This window comes from Solea senegalensis, linkage group LG1 (assembly GCF_019176455.1).
Source record: "Solea senegalensis isolate Sse05_10M linkage group LG1, IFAPA_SoseM_1, whole genome shotgun sequence".
In the NCBI taxonomy this organism is placed as follows: domain Eukaryota; kingdom Metazoa; phylum Chordata; class Actinopteri; order Pleuronectiformes; family Soleidae; genus Solea; species Solea senegalensis.
This window is the reverse complement of record NC_058021.1, coordinates 15,667,241-15,685,175: the sequence shown is the minus strand read 5'-3', so window position 1 is coordinate 15,685,175 and position 17,935 is coordinate 15,667,241. Positions and strand designations below refer to the sequence as shown.

The following is a 17,935-nucleotide window of genomic DNA, read 5'->3' as shown; positions in this document are numbered from 1 at the left end:
ATAATCGCCTCTCATAATTTTGTTTATTCATTTTCATAGATTTCCCAGAACAATCATCCGTTATCCAATTCAAAATTGTGTATTTTCTTGCACAGAATGTCAGCAATTTGTAGAGATTCTTTTTATATTTACCGGTAATAATGTGATTTGATGTCTCAAGCAGCATGCATGAATTTTATTATTGTCAGTCTTGTATGAAGTACCTAAAAGGTGATACTTGTGTAAAAGTACAAGTATTTTAGGAGTAAAAGTATTTAAAAAGTCAGGAGTTAGGATTGAGCCATGGGGGCGAGTTGTCTTTATATTGGATGGCTGTGGTTTGTTCTTATAATTCATCCATGGGTAATGCAACAATAATCTGGTTGTGTTTGATTTGGTCTAGCCGCGTTTCATGCTGCAGGGCGGATATACTGATGTCAGAGCACATCGATAAGTTCCCAGCGTGTTGTTGCAGCGTCATTCTGTTTGAATGAAGTTCAGACTGGCCAACTCTTGACTCTCGTCCGGTGGATTAAAACAAGAAACAAGAGTTGAGGAAGTAGAAGCTTGATAACCATGCCGGTGTTTTCAGGTATGGTTCAGTCGTATCTGAGCCCATCAATTGCCATGGAAATGTGATTAATAACACGAATTATTACACGTGTTTTGGAGGAGCAGCATAAACACATTAGCTTGTTAGCTTAGCTAGTTTTAGCATGATATGTTGTTAGCGTGCTAACTGTAGCAGGTCGGTGAGGGCCTGAAGAATAATTGTGAATGCGTTATTTTACGCAGGGGAAAATCCAGATTTATTAAGCTGCTGAATTATTGTTTGTCTAGGTATTTAGACCATTTGAAGTGAACCAAAAGTCAAGTGTCAGACCACAAAATACATAGTTAGCCGTTAGCTAGCTGTGTTGAGAGTTATGCAGCGGCGGGTCAAATAGTTTTTAACTTGACGGTTCTCGGCTCAACAAAGTCTGTTTGTTTTTAAAATAGAATTTGAACCCCTTTACATGGTTTGTGAAGAACCTGTATGGGAATAATTGACTCACGCCCTCTAGCTCAGGTAGCAGTGCTAACAAAGCGTTTTGGGGAGAGTGTCAAAGTGTTTGTCATTAAGAAATCAAAGTGTCTAATCGTAACGCTGTATTCGATCGATTGTTGTGATATACTGTATATTTGATAGCAGTCGTGTTTTGCTTCAGCCTGATAATGAGATGAGCAGCCCGATAGCTGCACCATAATTAAAGCACCATCCACTCTCAAGCTACATGCTTGTTTCACCATATATGGCAGCGTATTGATATACTTAATGTGGTGTTGTTAATGTTAAATGTTTCTGTTTCAGTAAATGTGAAATGGGGCAAAGAAAAGTTTGATGCAGTCGAGCTGAACACAGAGGAGCCACCCATGGTGTTCAAAGCTCAGCTCTTTGCCCTGACAGGAGTTCAGCCAGACAGACAGAAGGTTATGGTGAAGGGAGGCACTCTGAAGGTACCCATTCAAGTTTACTTAACATTTAACTGTTGACAGAAAAGTGTTTCTGACAATTATTACGGCTATGTCTGTAACAACTGTCAACCAGCACTTTCCAAGACACTTACATCCTATGCCAGTGTTATTTAGTAAAACTTAGTAGACAAGATGGGATGACATACTGTGCTGTAGATTATTTTGCAATGATAGGATATGGCAGCATTCTAAGTATTTCATTTCTGTCTATAAATCCAATTTATTGTAGTACAGTGTTTTTGAGTTTGAGTTTTTGAGGGAGTTTAAACAACTCTCTGATTTCAGCAACCTGAATGTGAATTTGTTGTGATCTTTGAGGATTTTGATCTAGAGTTTTCGGAAACACACATTGATAATTAACACTTGAATTTCCCCTTGCAAAGTTCTTTGAATTGAATTGAACACTATTTTCTGCATTTGACCTGATGACACAAGTAATTAATTGAGAAAATGTATTAGCTAATTTATTGATTATTGATTATTATTTCCTTTCAAATTCATGACAGACCAAAAACTACGTTTCTGCATCAGACATAATTTTGTTTGAGGGCAATTGTGAGTGAGCTGCTCCTTCAGTCCATTCACTGACTGAAAGCAGTGCAGCAACATACATCTCTCTCTCTCTCTCTCTCTCCCTCTCCCTCTCACTGTCTCTGTCTTGCTCTTTCAGCAGCTGCACACACAGACACAACCGCATTGCTCATTCCTCACTCCTCCTAAACAACTGACGGTTTATACTCCAAAAAAAGTGAATTTATCTACTCCCATGTTGATTAGAGTATCCAAACTTAACTGCAGGTAAAATGTGTGATTAATTGCAACAGACCTAATTCAAGGATGAAAGGTTTTAGTAATTTTTTTGACATTGGCTGAAAATCCTGGCCTTTTTCAGGAGCTAATCGGTGTCCTCTTTCTATTCTAGGATGATGAGTGGGGAAACATTAAACTGAAGAATGTGAGTATATGAGCAAACTTTGAAAGCATGTACTGCAACAAGCAGTTCTTAGTTGGCATAGCATTTTAATGAATAAATCATTAAACCTTGGAGCCTGTATTTCGTAGGGAATGACTCTGCTGATGATGGGCTCAGCAGAGGCCCTGCCTGAGGAGCCTTCTGACCGGCCTATGTTTGCAGAGGATATGACTGAGGAGCAGCTGGCCTCAGCGGTGAGTAAGCCTCAATATTACCAGTACACCGGAAACAAATATGACAGATTGCTGTTTTCCACACTTATGTGGCCTTTTAAATGTGTTCCTCATCATCATTTTTGTTACCATGCAGTAAAAATATAAATATAATGTGAAGTAAATGTATTGTATTGTATACCCCTCTGAGCATTGCCACTGCTGAATGGCTGTTTCAACTGATTCACGAAGGCTCCAGAGTGTTGTAATCTGCCTGTCTCACTGCATGATTGTCAAAGATTGAAAGTTGTAGTTAAGTGGTGTTAAGGATTTGGCTGGAAAGGTATCCATTGCATGCTTTTTTTTGTGCCAAGTGGAATTGTTACAAGTGATACAGTGAGCAAATCCTAAAATGTTAATGATTGACATTTAAACCTTCTGTTGTCCTCAACATGCTGTTGGCCATTTCTTAGGAAATTGAGTTTATGTTAGAAGAAATGGAATGTAGCTGCTTGGATTGAATGTAGTCTTTTCTCTCCTGGGTTGTATGTTTGACATCTGTTTTTAAAATGTTGTGTTGTATATTATTTAATTGAACTGTAACTGGTGAGTGACCATGGCCAGGTCTCCCTCTTAAGATATTACTATCTCAAGTGACTGGTTGAATAAATCTATGAATAAAATCGACAAAAAAGGATATTTTACGTTGTCAACTATTGTTTATTTCTGATTGTTTTCAGATGGAACTGCCCTGTGGCTTGACAAACTTGGGCAACACCTGTTATATGAATGCCACAGTGCAGTGTTTGCGCTCTGTGCCAGAGCTCAAAACTGCCCTCAGAAGGTAGGTCTCAAAAAAAGTACCCAGAATTTGTTTTTGGTGACTTGGTTGGACTTGATTTGGTGCTAAAATCATCCATCTCTGTTTACAGGTATTCAGGTTCTCTGCGATCCTCAGGGGCCAATGCACCATCACAGTATATCACAGCAGGTATGAAGCACAATGAAATGTTTGCCCTGTGGAAGTGTAGTTAAATGTCTCAGATTTATGTTTTTTCTTTTTGCACCCTCAGCACTTCGTGACTTGTATGAGACCATGGACAAGACCTCGTCCAGCCTCCCACCCATTATTCTGCTGCAGTTCCTTCATATGGCCTTCCCACAGTTTGCTGAGAAGGGGGATCAGGGCCAGTACCTCCAGCAGGTGAGAAACTATTCAGTACAGTTCTCCCTGCCTCACTCAGAGTGGGCTGCTGCTGACCACATCATCCTCATGTATGCTTTTTTATTTAAAAGCTTGGAAACACTGCTGTCTCCTTTTTTTGTTTGGAAACTTTGTTTTAGTGTGGCTGGGCAAAAATGAGCTTCGAAAATCATGATGCAGTTCCTTGACTGGTTCTTATTTCTTATAAGGAGCTGAACTGCTTTGTGTGGGTGCTGATTATTATTATTTTAGCCTAAATCTTGTAATGGAAGGGAAATTGTAAGTGATGAAAATTCATTGCAGTGACGGAGCACTTAAATCCCTGACATGGTTTTTCTGTCTCTTAGGATGCGAATGAGTGTTGGCTGCAGATGATGAGAGTGCTTCAGCAAAAGTTGGAGCCACTAGAGCCAGAGACTCCCATGGAGGTAAATCTATTTTTGTTTTTCTACCTGTGGTGTTTAAAAATAAATAAATAAATAAATAAAAAGACACAAATTAGTGTCTGTGTAATTGATGCCTTACCGATAAATAAGACAAATTTGCTTCTTTGTTTTTTGTCAGACTGAGAGTGAGAGTGGAGCCGCATCTGCCTCTTCAAAGAAGAACTTTATCGACCAGTATTTTGGCGTAGAATTTGAAACTTCGTATCCTTATTCTCCTGGTAGTATTTAATGTCTTGGTTCAGTATGGTTTGACCGTTTTATGTTAAACGTTTTCCTTGTTAAAATTTTTTTTTGTCAAACCCCATTAGTCTGCCAGACCTTTTCTTAACTCTTGTTCAGCATGAAATGCACAGAGTCTGAGGAAGAGGAGCCTATTAAGGGCAAGGAGAATCAGCTCCAGCTCAGTTGCTTCATCAATCCAGAGGTCAAGTACCTTGCAACAGGACTCAGGCTGGTATGTATATTTACTTTTACTGAGGGTTTGAGTGATATGTGCGCCCTAAATCGTTGAAAGAACACATGTATATGGTTTGTGTGTCATTGTCATGTGCCTGTTTTTTTTTTTTTTACTTCTGCAGAGATTACAGGAAGAAATCACAAAAATGTCTCCAACCTTGGACAGAAATGCCCTGTATATAAAATCTGTAAGTTTTTCTTTGCCTTTAATTTTCTTCTTTAGTTCCCCCTTGTCATACTGTTCTTGGAAACTGGAGATTGTAATCTCGTTACCCTTCTTTGTGTCTTATTCTCTCACTAGTCAAAACTCAGCCGTCTTCCTGCTTACTTAACTGTTCAAATGGTGCGATTTTACTACAAAGAGAAGGCGTCTGTGAATGCGAAAGTCCTTAAGGTTTGTCTTTAGATTCTTCTATATACCATAACGTAGTGGTGTGTCACTGTATTTAGCAGTTGAACTCTAAAACGTCCTATCGTCTCTTTTTTTGAAGGACGTCAAGTTCCCACTCATGCTGGATGTCTATGAGCTGTGCACCTCCGAGGTCCAGGAGAAGATGCTGCCAATCAGGTCAAAGTTTAAGGAGGTCGAGGATAAGAAGCTGGAGAAACAGCAGCAAAAGGTACCATCATATTTCATTATGTGGTTTAACTAAATTGATCAAATTCCACATAAAAACAGTAGATAACACTTCTGTTTAATGTTACAATGTGCATTTTTTCATGCAGCAGTTGGTGAAGAAACCAGATGCAGGAAAAGAAGTGAAATATGAGCCCTTCTCATTCTCTGACGGTATGTTGAGACACAACATCATGTGGTGATATATGGCCTAAAGATTGGGATAATAAAAATACTTAAGCGAATAATAGATAACGACCCAGCACTGTGTTCAAGCACATACATAACTGTCTAATTTTGTTGTTTTAATTTTACATGAAACAGGAACAGATTTTAAAGTGAAAGTGTGACTGCTTCAAACACAGGGTTTTGAAAGAATTGTCCTAAATAGTCATGGGTCATTGAAAGTGCTTGAATTTTGTGCAAGAAAGAAGTTAAGATGATATTTAGGTAAATGCTTGTTACGACACCACCTACTGTCTCATGCCCTACATTGCTTGATGTTGGTAGACTGGACCTACGCTGAACAATCGCGAGTCACAATTACTAGCAGTGTTGTGGACACTGTCCACTGTCTTGCTCTGCTGTTGATTCCATGCAGAACAATAAGCGAGTAACGTTAAGCTAGAGAGAGCAAATGACACGATGCCTGAGGAAATGCAAATTTCACAATCTCTGGCTCACCAAAGAAAATTATAGACTGAATTGTCCAAGATCTCAAGGACAATCACTTATAGCAGCTCTTACAAGTTGCCCTGCCATCTTAAGCTGCATCTGCACATTCAGTCCATGAATTTAAGGGAATTGGTCCTGAAAAGTCCTTAAATTTGACGTCAATCAAACGGAAGCAGAGACCAAGAGTTTGCAGGCTGTAATTTGACATTTAAATTGTGAATATACTGTTCCAGATTAACATGCTTACTTAGTCTCTGACATCAGTCATTATATGACGTGAGTCAATAAATGTTTTACATGTTTCTTTAAGGCACCCAATTTCAGTCATTTATGTGTAAATGCTGAAGGAAAATGATGGTGTCTTCTTCTTCTTCTTCATCAGATATTGGCTCCAACAACAGTGGCTACTATGACCTGCAGGGTGTGCTGACACACCAGGGCCGCTCCAGCTCATCAGGTCACTATGTGGGATGGGTCAAAAGGAAAGAAGGTAAACGCAGACGTCTCACTCTGTGGCACATTTAAAAAATAGTTTTATTGTGCCCAGATGTCTCAGGAACTGTGTCCATTGTTCCCATTGATAGGTGAGTGGGTGAAGTTTGACGATGACAAGGTGAGTCTGGTGTCTCCAGAGGACATCCTGCGACTTTCTGGTGGTGGAGACTGGCATATAGCATATGTTCTACTATACGGGCCTCGACGACTGGAAATACTTGAAGAGGATCAGTAGCTGTGGAAGACTTCAAACCAACATCCAACACACATTCAAAATTGCCATTTCCAAGCACTGTCTGCATAGATGTGCAATAAAACTGGTGTCTTTAAAGATTTGATGATGTTAAATTGTTTTTGTAATCCTGTCGCTTGTTAAAACAAATTCTATCAACTGGTCTTAAATGTATTCAACCAAAGTGAGCTCCGAAAATGGAGATTGGCGAGAAGCGGTCTCCGGGCTGGATGCTTGAAAGAAGTCCAAGTCGAGCTCTGCAGTTTCGTTCAATGTTTTATACACATTGTATATTTTTTTGAAGCCTTTGATAAGGTGGTCATTTAATCAACTTGTTCAAAAAAAGAAAGAAAAAAAAAGCCTTGCCATGCAGTTGTTGATATTCTGTCTTTATCTTCTCAGATGCAATGTTGAGATTTTCTCTCTTTGTAAACGCCTGCCCCTCTTCACCTGTTGGCCCTCTGATAAACATGTGGGTACATTCTAGGAACTTCTCAGCGCTTAGCTTCTTTCGTCATGGGACTTGTTTTCAAATGTATTGACAGATATTTCTGCCAAATGTTAATGCTCTTATTTTTGGGTGGTGTTAAGAATTTGACTGTGCAGTTTAGAAGTTGAGACGATTGCTTACTCAACAAGCCTTGAGTGTAGACTGTGACGACCCAGGTGTCATTGCAGGTTGTCAGTGAGCGGAGTTAAAGCGCCACAGCCTGGTGGTTCTGCTCTGCTTATGGCCTCTGACCATAGGAGTAGCAGACTTAGCCAGTTTCGCTCGTGTTCTTTCCTCGAGGCCCTTGCAAGGCTGCATGTACACACACCTCACTCATCCATCCATTCACTCACCACACTACTGACACTGATTCTTCACTTCCTTTTCTGTTAAAATAAATGACTTGAAACAGGTTAAACGTGTGTGGACTCCCTCTTCTTGTTGCACGTTTGAGTCACTTGTAACGCTATTGAAGAGGCCATAGCCCGGAAGGGCCAATTAACGCTGCGTTTTTGTGTGTATCTGCGTCAGTACCTTGTTTATGAAACCCTAAAGTTTCAGAATAAACAGTTCAGCCACTGCTGAGAAAATAGTGTTGTATTGTTTTCCTGGGCTCTGCGAAGCGGATTGGCACTTCCTTAATTTGATGTCGTCATCAGAAATCCTCACCACCATAGCGCCTCCTGGTGTGGGCACTAGTCCGGGCACATCCGGTTGCGTACATTCAACCGCAGAAGAAGAAGAAGAACTACTCTCGTTGTAGCTGCTGAGATGCAGAGCATCCACCGTGCCAGAAGGGGGAGCTGTGTATCTGAGAGCTGGCCTATCTATTACGTCACTTCCAGGTACCTGGCCAATCACAGGACAGTGGGAAAGCTCTCGTTGGCTGGCCAATCACAACACAGTCCACATTCTAGGGGTGTGGTTTTGGTCTGAAACAGAGCGTCAGTGAGGAGATAGTTTGATCAGCTCGTTTGCAGTGATTAGGAGGTTTTTAATCATGAAAACAAGTTCATATATGTAAGTAGACCTCCATAACTAACATATATGTGTGATACAAGCATTCTATGTCACCTTTAAAAGTTCATAACAATCAGTTCAGCCACTGCTGAGTGCAGGGTTTGATTGTTTTCCTGAGCTCTATGAAGCGGAACGGTACTTCCGCTGACTAATAACGTCACTGGCGAATTTCACCACTCCTGTAAACAGCAGCGCCTCCTAGTCCGGGCACATCCAGTGACGTGCTTTCAACCATAGAAGAACTACTCTGGTTGTAGCGGCTGAGCTCCGTACAACCAATACGTTCAGCCGCTACAACCAGAGTAGTTCTTCTATGGTTGAAAGTAGCAATACAAAGCAGGACACGGCACCAAATTTCACCTAAAAGGAGCCGAGCCAACAATACGTATATTACATTTTTTTACAAACCATAAACTGTTTGTGTGCTTGTTTTGTCGTTTAGCATTAGCGATCGCCGGCTACAGGCTAAGCTACACGCTACACTCGTGTTTCATTTGCATGTGTGTTTATCATCTCGGTAACCACAACATTGTCCAAGCTACAGGCATCCTGCAGCAGTCTTTGCGATGGAGGTGGTTCACTTGTCACAGTGTCTTCTGACTCTGGGTCAGACTCCGGACCAAATGGATTACAGCAAAGGGTCCTGAGGACGTCATTACTCATTGCTAGCAGTGCATCCGCCTTTCCAGAGGGGGAGCTGCGGGTCTGAGAGCTGACGTACCAATTACGTCACTTCCAGGTAACTGGCCAATCACAAGACGGTGGGAAAGCTCTCCTTGGCTGGCCAATCACCAGACAGCCCGTGTTCTGCAGGTGTGGTTTTGGTCTGAAACAGCGCGGCTGATGAGTGTCAGTGATGAGACATATCGGCTCGTTTGTAGCGACAAGGACGTTTTTGACCATAAAAACGACTTCATGTTTGTAAGTACACCTCCATATCTCGCATATAAGTGAGACAGGACCATGATATGGCCTCTTTAATGCTTTGCCCCAGTTGTGTTCCTTGTGGTGTTGTTGGTGTAGTAGTTAGCACTCTTGCCTTTGCAGCAAGACCCCAGGTTTGAGACGTGGTCAGAACAAGAACCTCAGCATGGACTTTGCATGTTCTCCGTGTGTGGGTTTTCTCCAGCTTCCTCCCCGTCCAAAAAAACATGCAATATGGGGATTAGGTAAATTGGCCGTAGGTGTGAGAGTGAATGGTTGTTTGTCTCTGTGTCCCTGTAATGGACTGGTGAACTGTCAGGGGTGTAACCTTGCTTATCGCCCTACGTCAGCTGAGATTGCCATAGCACCCCCTGCGACCCTGCTGTGGAGGATATAGCATCCAGAAAATGGATGGATGTTTTGTTGTGTGAAATTCACATGTGAGAAGGTGACACTGCATGGTCTAATTATTAGAAAAAAAGCATTTATTAGCTTTCCTACAGTGAAAACAGATTTAAACTTCAACAACATACAAAAAAACCTTTAGTCTCCATTTGCTTTTGGTACAAAAACGATGCAACAATATAAGGGAGGTAATGCAAGTACATGGTCTACATTAAGCCTCACTGAGGCTGTCTGCAATCTGGGAGAAGCCAACAGCATTTAGAGCTGTCACCAGGCTCTCCACAGTAGCTTGTGTTCCCTCTCTGTCCTGCCAGGCCACGAGCAGCAGTTTGGCCTGCATGTCAACATCCTCACTGTCCGTTTCGATCTCCCGCAGCTCTGCTGCCTTCATCTCCCAATGGGAGGCCAGCGTCTTCCACTGAGCTCCGAGTTTAGCTGCCACATCGTCCATCTGCTGGTTAGTCACCATCTTGCTCTGTATGCTCGGACCTGGAGAGAAGATGACGTCAAAAATACAGACATTTGTTTTCGGTCCAGAGGTTAAAATGGAGCTGTGAGCCTGATTATTACTGAAGCATCTTTGTGAGATAAGTAAAAATCTGAACTCACTGTCATTGCTGTCTTTGAGGAGATTGTCTCCATTGTCATCGTCATCATCTTCTCCCGTCTTGATCTCTTCAGAGGGGATGTCCTTCTGCACAGAGGGAACAAAGAAGTCAGAATAATACCCAATAGTGCTAATACAGTTTTTTTCCTTTTGTTGTCTTTGTGAAAGTAAGTCCTCACCGGCAGTTCTTTGGCCAATTTGCTGACCATGCTATCAAGGTAGTCTGCCAGGCTCTTAAACTTCTGGTTAGTTGGTTGAAAGAAGTGTGGACTTCTTCTGGAAAGCAGCCTGAGAGCGCGCCAGCCGTAGTTTGGGTTTCGTACGACTCTGCGTGGATTTACAGGGAGAAATCAGACAACTGAAAACGACTAAACATAAAGTCATTCTCAATTTATTTGAATGTTGCTCTTGCTTTCAAAAGTGCGGACAGGAGACACGACTCCAAACTCACTTGTACTCGTCCTCCACCATGTTTACGGGGTCAGCCTGTTCAATGGCTTCTGCAAAGAATTCATCCAGCGATGGCATGAACTCTCTGAAAAAAAAAATTATTGGATTAATAAAAAACAAACCAACAGACAAATGAATTAAAAATCACCAAGATTCACAAACCACTGACCTGCTGTCTGACTTGCAGGCTTCCATGTTGTCGTGGTTCAGGTTCCAGAGTCGAGTCAACTCATCACTAACAAAACACAGGTGCTTAAAATTAATGAAGTATCGCTGAGATTTTAGTAAAACAAAGACATCTCTCTCCTCTGCCGCACTCAGTCAGGGTTACTTCACATACTTTCCCATGAAGATCTTGCGGTCTGGCCCTTTTCCGAGGAAATCCTCTGGCGCTTGTCTTTTCCTGGTGGGTCTTTTTGGTTTGTCGTCTACCGCCCTGTCAAACAGTGAACGAGGAAGTGCAAAATGTCATTTTGACTTGATTGTCCCTGACTGACTTGAAGTGGACACCCCACATTTTACTTAGCAATGTAATGTGATCTTTTACTAGGCTTGCTCTACCTCTCTTTCACAAAACTTGGGCATCCCTCGTTCTTCCAGGCGTTCCAGTTGTCCTCCGTGTTGAGGATGTGCTGTCAAAACAAAATGTCCCCAACATCACTACAACGTCACATAATAGATCGCATGTGCAGTAAGTCAAGCCTCAGGTAATACGAGCACTGCCAGAACCTGGCTTACCTCAACCATGGTGGCAAACTTGTCTCCATCAGGGGGGATCTCCCTCAGCAGCTACAACAATCAGATCAACACAAGGTCAGTTTTAGAAAGGAAAGGAAAACAGACACAACCCTCTATCAAAGATATCAGTTATCAGGAAAAACAGTTTCCTCCACAACAAACTAAGAACATTTTCTTAATTTCAGTGCACTGACCCTTTATTTACAATAAGTCTATAACGATTTGGGAAAAGAAGACATTGAGGTTTGTTCATTGATTACAGTAGATACCAATATGCGTGATGTAGGACAATAAGGACCGACCTGATAGACCAGTTTAGTCGTTTCTTCTATCCATGTAGTCTGATCATCATTCAGGACACAATTGGAGCTGCATAAGAACAAAGAGAAACAAAATAAGAACTAACTGATAAATGTCTTCTTTTTTTGTTTTGTTTAGATTTCCTTCATTGACATAACTGACCTTTTGAACTTGACCTGACCACTCAAGTACTGGAAGAGAATGAGGTACTGAAGAAGAATGTGTCGTCTGAAATTACTGTCACTGAGCTGCAAATCCATCAGCTGCGGAGAGAAGAATGGACGAGGGAACGTTAAACACACGTATGTGAGACGCTATCCTTTTTTGACAGTAAATACAAATGAATAGATTCAATACGGATACAATAATAAATAGTAAACAACGATATAGACACTGTGCAAGAATGAATATTGTCAAAGTCTCATCTCTGGCATAAAGATTTATGTTTTTGTTGAATGTACAACTGTCAGTTCAATGACATTTGACTCACACGTTCACCATCAACTTGCAAACATCTTAACAATGAACTTGAATTGCAATCAAGTTGCAAGTAATATCGTAGAAACAGTGGCTAAAAAAAGTGTTTTTGAAGTTACTATTATAGGAAATTTGATCTGTGACACGTAAAGATATACAATATAATACCATGCTATTATCCTACTGAATGTTTGAGTGAAAGTTTGTCATTGGTGGTGCATGAATTATTGAGTTATGGTCAAAACCCTTGTTAAGTAAACTAGTAAATTTGAATTGTTTGCTCACATAAAATGTTCATGAGAACTTGATATGTAAATTCAAAAATAAACTGCCTCTGGCTGCCCTTGCTGGTGCGAAGGCATAACAAAATTAAAGCATGGGGCTGTTTAGAAGAATGAAATTACAATTTAAAAGTAAACTAGTTGCTCAGGTGTCAAATCTGAATAGTGCAGCAAAAACTACAAACTTTTCTCAAGGTTTTTCTCAAGAAACCTAATTATACCTTCTCGCTTGTGAGGAACTTGGCAAAGTAGACATGTTCTCCTCCAGATGCTCTCAGCTCCTCTAGTTTCCTCTTAGAGGCCTGCGTGTCATCCAGTTTATAGCTCTTGAACACTGCCAAGGTCTCATCTGAGAACTGAGTGGGACAAAAGGAGTCAACATGGGGAGTGAGTCGTCAACTGAAGAGTGAGGGAGTTTAAAAATAAATAAATAAATCAGGCATTTACCTTAAGAAACGTCATCCAGGAGAATTTATCATAACACTGCACAGGGTTTCTGAAGTAGTCCTGCAGGGTCCAGAACTTCCTGTACAAGTTGTAATCAATCGGAATGGAGCTGGAAAATAAAGTGTGAATCCATTTTAATTAACCAAACATCAGGGACAAGCCAAAGTAAAAAGTGTATTTTAGAGATAGTTGAACTCACCATGGTGCAGGAGCGTCATCCTCGCCCATTTCTCCTTCCTCCACCTCCATACCATCCTCCTTTTCTTCTGCAGGCTATAAACAAGGAACCATATAATATGATTTCACTTAAAATTTTCACTTAACTTGAAATTTGTTGAGATTCATTTAAAAAAAATTCTTCTCAAGTATTGTCAGTATTGTATTGAAACTTTACCTTCTGGCTGAAAGTAGTCTCTTGTTCATTCTTATTGAACACTGTTATATTGTCAAGATTAAACTGGCTCTGGAGATTGAGACCTGGACAAAATGGAGAACATGTTCACACCATGAACTGTTTATTTTAAAATGTATTGTATTGATTTAAAGATGGCTTGAAGATGCTGTTGTTCTTACCAGATTTCTCGGACAGAGGGAAGAGACGTGCCAAAAAAAGCTGGATTCTCCCACAAAATACTGTATTTTGGGATTTGGAAAGTCTTCTCAAAAGATCTACACAGGCGGAGACATGCGTTAAATCTTTATTCATAAAAATCTTCATGAACAAGGGTGATATGGTGATATATATTTACCATTACACATCCTCAACAGGTAGTTCTTTCCAGCAGTGTAGAAGGAATTCTAAGAAAAGGAGAGAACACAGGAATCAAATGATTGAAATTGCATTTGACAAATACTTCAACTGCTTTTACCGAGAGAATGTAGCTTATTTACCGACTTCCAGGTGGAGACATTATCCTCTACGAAAGAGAATATTTTGTCACACTGGTCGAGAGGAAGGCAGTCCAGTACGTCCCCCAGCAAAATGAAAGGTGTTGTAGCAGAGCAGATGCCTGTGTGGAGGGAGGGAAAGGGTGCGACAAAAGCTTAGACATCATAATATAACGTAACACAGTCGGAAGGAAACTTTGTAGAGAACTCAAATTAGTTCAGTCACTTTGCCTGAGACCATCAATTTTGTTTGCCATTATAATGTAAGAGAATGCACAGAGTTACAGTGGAGTGAGGATTACAACATGACACATTTGCAACTCTCATAATCTACACAGGGGGTCGCCATGATCTGATATAAAACACAGTGCACTTACTTTTACACCAATACACACATCTTTATGCCCATACACACACTACTGGCACAGCCGCCAGGAGCGGTCAATTTGGCGTCAAGTGTCTTGCCCAAGGACACAGACTAGCGGGAGCCAGGAATCAAACCCACAACGACTTGCTCTACCACTGAGCTACCATCGCTCACTTTTTACTTTTACTTCTAAAACTTAAGGACATTTAATGTCAGAAAAATTAATTTTGATACTTAAGTACAATAAGTACAAGACTGGTGATCTATGGATAACTTACCCTCTTTAACAGCATCAATACTCAGGTAGATGAGAGACAGGTAATCATCACAGCACGTCTTCTGCTCAATCTGCACACACACAAACAAGCAAGCAAACAAAAAAAATCACTTCAGGGTTTTCATGATTCATGTGAAATCAGATTGATTTAATAAGATGAACATAACATACCTGATCACCGAGAACACCCCGCAGGGCCTGGTCAAGTGTGGTTTTCTTTTCTGACTCACTGTAACAAAAACCAAGATGACTGAACATGCAGGACTTATAACATTACCTGTGTATAGCGGTCTTGTATAAAGTAACTAAAAGGGATAATTGAGAAACAGTACAATTATCTTAACACAAAATTATTTTGGTAGAAGTTGGTTACTTTCTTCAATATTACTGAAGTTAAAGATTTCAAGTATATGAAATGTACTGTGCTTAAGTATCAAGAGTAATCTTAAAGTATAATCAAGTTTTAGAAGTAAAGGTATTAAAAAATGGATTAGAATTGAGTGACAGTAGCTCAGTGGAAAAGCGAGTTGTCTCTGAACTTGAAGGTTTGATTTCCTTGAGACACATAACCACACGTTCCTCCTGTGTGATGAAAATGCGCTGCACGAATGAGTGAGTGAATGGGTGAATAGCCAAACTGTAGTGTAAAGCAGCTTTGAATGGTCATCAACATTTGAAAAAATTTTAACACACACCATTTACCATAACAAAGTAAACTACAGATACTTGGATTTTGTACTCAAGTAGAGTAACTTATTTGTACTTTTAAATTACAACACTGGTAAATACAGAGGATAAATGAACATGACTTACTTGCCGGTGATCTGGTTAAAAACATTTAACAAATGTTTGCCACTCTTTCCAGTCAGGGCAGATCTGGCAGAAGCCTGGAGATACATGAGCGAGAGAGAATAAAACATTTAAGAGAAAACAGCGTTTAAAAAAAGCGTTGCTGTAGCTTAGTTAGCTTCTGCTACCTCTTGTTGTAACAAAAAGATAACAAACATCAAGTCACAGCAACACACTCTTCCTCCAGCTATGCTTTAAATTAATTGGCATTGTATACAACAACGAGTTTTATTTAATAAATAAACCCAATAAAGCGATTTCATACCGTGAATTTGTCTTTAGCCTCTACAAAATTAAATAAGGACGGCGACATATTTGCACACATGCAACCGGATCTGCCACCAAACTGTTTCCGGTTTCTTCCACCGTTACGAGTGGTGCGTTCAGGAGCACTCAGGAAAGAAGGTGATTCTGAAGGGCGTGATTTTAGACGAGACTTAGTTTTATAATTCATTGTCTATGGAAAGTGTCATATTCATAAATGTAAACGCCTGGAAGAAACAGTTAATCCAACAGTTCATTTTAAAAACACTAAGAAGCGATTAACCCAAAAGCCATTCAGGATATGAATGTTCACAAAACCTTGAAAAACGGTGACCCTTTGTCATCACTTGCAAATACATTGTTCATGAAAGAGCATCAAAGGCATTTAGCAGAACCCCAAACATAGAGCAGAATATGAAATTTAAAAGAAGCAGAGGACATGTATTGTAATAAACCATTATTGTAGATTTCTAACCCTAACCAAGAAATAATACAACACAAAATGCTGAATAGATTTGTAGAGCCTTCTCAGGACATGGAGATGAGCTTATAATTATGTAAATTGAACATAAATAAACAAAAGTAAGTGATGATGTTGTCGTTTTTTGTCGGGCTTCCTTCTACAAGTGTCTTGCTTCTGGAAACGACATGCATGATTCATGTTCATCATTTCTGTTGAATAGCAGAATGGAGGGGTGATACCATGAATATGCAATACAATTATTTGATCAGTCAAAGAGCTCATCATATTATTTAAAAAATAAAAATAAATAATAATAATAATAATAATAATTGTAACTGTAAAACTAAAAAAAAAAACATTCCAGAAACAGTTACAGATTCAAAAACATTGAACCTTTTAAACTCAAAACGTGTCTGTCATATCTAGGATGAGCAGGCCGAAATCCAAATTCGTCCATCACCAGAGGGGGGCAGTGTTACACAATTTGTGTTGCTAATGGTTTAAGGATGTGTGCTGTGTGTACTATTACTCTGTAGGACCTTCTCTGGCATAAACAAACATTGTTAGTCTCCATGGAGACCAAAACATGGCCCCAATGAGGCAGAACCTCATATCTGAGGACCTGGTTTAAGTCTAAGATTTGTCATACCTCCCATAAAAACCAATGAGGCATCACACTCTGACTTCAGCCATTAAAGGTCCAATCTGTGATTTCTTTTTTGACCACTGAAGTTCAAGGTCTATGCTCGTACTAAATTGGTTAAATGTCACCATGCTAGTTTTTGTGATATAGATTTCGGGATTAATTAAACAAACATTCATCATTGCCATAAATCATGAAGCGTATTTATAACATTCATATTGTTAGGTAGTTAAACAAGTCAGTATTGGTGGGTGGGTGGATGATGGATGGTTGGTAGGCCAATCTGTAGGTTGGTTGGGCCGACAGATAGACTTTTATTGAGAATTATACCCCAGTCGAGTGTGCATCTAACTGGTTCACCATGTAGAGATAAAATATAATGACTATTATATGTAACTATAGGCAATACATACAAACACATACTGTACAATGCATACAATTGTCCGTGGCTAATGGGAGCCAGTGTAGCCACAGCTGAACTGGGTGCAGCCATGTGCAGTTGTTGCCCAATCTTAGTCTGTGTATTAAAAACAACCTATTAATCTGTTGAGAGTGACTGCAGTTTTCTAAATCCTTGTTTTGGATTCAGGTGGAGGGATGAGCCCTTGGTTTACATATAAATCATGGGCTGTGGCTTTAGCTTTGACAGAACCAATGTGAACACTTCGGCCTGTTTTGATCTGTGTATACCAGCAGTTTCACGGGTCAGGACCTCTGGAGTAGTTTGTAGCAGTTGGATCATTCACCCTCTGCACCCACTGACAAGTGTTTATAGCCATGCAGTTGCAAATGCTGGTAACTGAATGTGAAGGTGTTGTGCTGATGCCGTCATGAGAAAAACACGACGGCTGCAAAAATGTAGGCCGGTACAATCACGTAAGCAGAGCAGAGAAGTCATTGTCACGACGTCCATGAGATCACTGTGGTTGTAAAAAGGGGAAGTGAAAAACGTTATTTTGATTGACACATTAGTACCAATACGCAGAGTCTGCAACACAGTTCAACTGATATCTAACGGTAACCCCAACCCCCCACAACTCCCTCCTTTAGCACTGCATTTACTGAACCTTTGCCAAAAACAGATGAGAAGCAAAAAGGGAGTGAGCGTTGCAGTAACTCTCGGGTTGCAGATAAGGGCCCAGTATCAGTCAGTATGTGAAGAGGGGGTGAAGAGGGCTCGTGGTGGCGTTAAGATTATGGCTAAATGCAATTAGTCTTCAAGTCCTTCTACCTGTTTTGCTGCAGGTTGCAGGGTGTATATACTATACTGTTACAGAACGTGGAATATAAATCGACTGACAA

At 40.4% G+C, this 17,935-nt stretch overlaps 2 protein-coding genes across 3 annotated transcripts; one reads left to right on the top strand and one right to left on the bottom strand.

The window, feature by feature from the left end:
* Positions 1-438: 438 nt before the first annotated feature.
* Positions 439-7,651, top strand: usp14 (ubiquitin specific peptidase 14 (tRNA-guanine transglycosylase)). 2 transcript variants are annotated; one of them, XM_044021032.1, is made up of 16 exons: positions 439-571; positions 1,331-1,476; positions 2,417-2,449; positions 2,557-2,661; positions 3,360-3,463; positions 3,552-3,610; positions 3,693-3,823; positions 4,171-4,251; positions 4,388-4,470; positions 4,609-4,723; positions 4,848-4,913; positions 5,027-5,119; positions 5,217-5,345; positions 5,455-5,515; positions 6,399-6,506; positions 6,601-7,651. In XM_044021032.1, exons 1-16 carry the CDS (start codon positions 556-558, stop codon positions 6,744-6,746), a joined length of 1,476 nt encoding a protein of 491 aa, XP_043876967.1. In that variant the 5' UTR covers positions 439-555; the 3' UTR covers positions 6,747-7,651. The 2 variants fall into 2 exon arrangements, with proteins under 2 accessions (XP_043876967.1, XP_043876957.1); XM_044021022.1 differs by having other exon boundaries at positions 440-571; positions 5,452-5,515.
* A 1,996-nt stretch (positions 7,652-9,647) lies between these two features.
* thoc1 (THO complex 1) lies at positions 9,648-15,615 on the bottom strand. The gene is made up of 21 exons (XM_044044652.1): positions 15,529-15,615; positions 15,228-15,301; positions 14,586-14,643; positions 14,416-14,485; positions 13,774-13,892; positions 13,632-13,680; positions 13,456-13,551; positions 13,277-13,359; positions 13,082-13,155; positions 12,883-12,991; positions 12,657-12,791; positions 11,840-11,940; positions 11,680-11,746; positions 11,378-11,428; positions 11,201-11,271; positions 10,980-11,075; positions 10,809-10,874; positions 10,641-10,724; positions 10,369-10,516; positions 10,192-10,276; positions 9,648-10,071 (listed from the first exon to the last, which is right to left on the bottom strand). The coding sequence occupies exons 1-21, from the start codon at positions 15,586-15,588 to the stop codon at positions 9,794-9,796; spliced, it is 1,974 nt and encodes a 657-aa protein (XP_043900587.1). The 5' UTR covers positions 15,589-15,615; the 3' UTR covers positions 9,648-9,793.
* Between the last annotated feature and the right edge of the window lie 2,320 nt (positions 15,616-17,935).